General features: G+C 43.7%; 1 protein-coding gene across 1 annotated transcript; it reads left to right on the top strand.

Moving 5' to 3' along the window:
• Positions 1 to 337: 337 nt before the first annotated feature.
• htr1d (5-hydroxytryptamine (serotonin) receptor 1D, G protein-coupled) lies at positions 338 to 1,489 on the top strand (the record flags this gene model as incomplete). The annotated part of the gene is made up of 1 exon (XM_079261854.1): positions 338 to 1,489. The coding sequence occupies one exon, from the start codon at positions 338 to 340 to the stop codon at positions 1,487 to 1,489; it is 1,152 nt and encodes a 383-aa protein (XP_079117980.1).
• Positions 1,490 to 1,980: the final 491 nt, after the last annotated feature.

The raw sequence follows: 1,980 nt of genomic DNA, 5'->3' as shown, positions 1-1,980 counted from the left end.
GATTGTGCATCCAGAGCCCAGCACAAATTAGGATCAGCTTCACCAGGGAAGCCAGTCAATGCTGAAGAGGTGAAATGGACAATTAAGCCTGTGATTTAGTCATCAGGATCTTTAGTTTAGAACTAAAATTATGGAGTTGGATGTTTAAACGTAGATTACGAAAAACAGGAATGTAAAAAAAAAAAAAAAAAAAAATCATTTACTAAAAATATCATTTAGTGCATGTTTTCAAACGATCCACACATACAATTAGATTATATATATATATATATATATAAATAATTATGATGCTGTTTAAACCTTAATACAAAAAAGGGTTTGTAGGACTCTTGGTGAGATGGCCCTGGATAACAACTCACTGGACTACTTCACCAGTAACTTCACAGAGGTTCCTGACAGCAGTGCAACTCCACCCTGGAGTAAGGGCACGCTCCTCAGCCTCCAGGTCTCCCTCTCTGCACTGTTGGCCATAGTCACCCTAGCAACTGTGCTTTCAAATGCCTTTGTGATTGCAACCATCTTTCTGACCAGGAAGCTCCACACCCCTGCCAACTTCCTCATTGGTTCTCTTGCTGTAACAGACCTGCTGGTGTCTATTCTGGTCATGCCAATAAGCATCGTCTACACTGTCAGCAAAACCTGGTCACTAGGGCAGATTGTTTGTGACATATGGCTGTCATCTGATATCACCTTCTGCACAGCCTCCATCTTGCACTTGTGTGTGATTGCACTGGACCGCTACTGGGCCATCACAGATGCACTGGAGTATTCAAAACGCCGCACCATGCGCCGAGCAGGGATGATGGTTGGGGTAGTGTGGGTGATTTCTATATCTATTTCTATGCCTCCACTTTTCTGGCGGCAAGCCAAAGCCCACGAGGAGCTGACAGAGTGTGTGGTGAATACAGATCAGATCTCTTACACCATATACTCCACCTTCGGCGCCTTCTACGTTCCTTCAGTGCTTCTTATTATCCTCTACGGACGGATTTATGTTGCCGCCCGATCTCGCATTTTTAAGACCCCATCATCATCGGGGAAGCGCTTCACAACTGCACAGCTCATCCAGACCTCTGCAGGCTCCTCTCTCTGTTCTCTTAATTCTGCCTCCCACCAGGACCAACACCTACACTCTGGCAGTGCAGGAGGTGGTGGAGGGGGAGGCTCACCTCTGTTCATGAATAGTGTGAAAGTGAAGCTGGCAGACAGCGTGCTGGAGAAGAAGCGTCTTTGTGCAGCGCGGGAGAGGAAAGCGACTAAGACTTTGGGCATCATCCTGGGAGCGTTTATTGTCTGCTGGCTTCCGTTCTTTGTTGTCACGCTTGTCATGGCCATATGTAAAGAGTGCTGGTTTGATCCTGTGCTCTTTGATGTATTCACCTGGTTGGGTTACCTAAACTCTCTCATCAATCCTGTCATTTACACTGCATTCAATGATGAATTCAAGCAGGCCTTCCAAAAACTCATCAAATGCAGGCGAAACTTCTGAAAACTTAAAAAGGATTGAGACGGCTGTCTACAAGAAAGAAGAAAATAAAAGAGACAAGCAAATACAAGATAAATAATAAGACAGTTATAAACTCTTGACTGTCTCATTTTACACTTGATTAAAGTAATGTGTTTTCTGTTTGTGTGGTATAGATCTTTATACATCCATCACCATGACTTGAGCATGTATCCCTAAGAGGGAGTCATGACTACATCACATGATGTGCAGAACTTGTGCACCAAGGACGGTTAACGAGGGCTGAAGTCTATTTGCAACAGTTGCAAACAAACAAGGATATGTGTGAGTGTGTTAAAAGCGCAACCTCATTGTGACTGGAGTCAATACTGTGGAAAGGAAAAGCCATGAACTGTATGTTGTCATAATCTCCGCGTGATATGGTATGTTGCTGCTCCCATATGTATCCATGGTACAGCTCACAAGAAAAACAACAAACTCTAAAGCATCTGTTTCCATAAGAAATTATACTTGAG

This window comes from Telmatherina bonti, assembly GCF_933228915.1.
Source record: "Telmatherina bonti genome assembly, chromosome: 22".
NCBI classification, from domain to species: domain Eukaryota; kingdom Metazoa; phylum Chordata; class Actinopteri; order Atheriniformes; family Telmatherinidae; genus Telmatherina; species Telmatherina bonti.
Note: the sequence above shows the minus strand (reverse complement) of the source record. Positions and strands in the feature narration are given on the sequence as shown.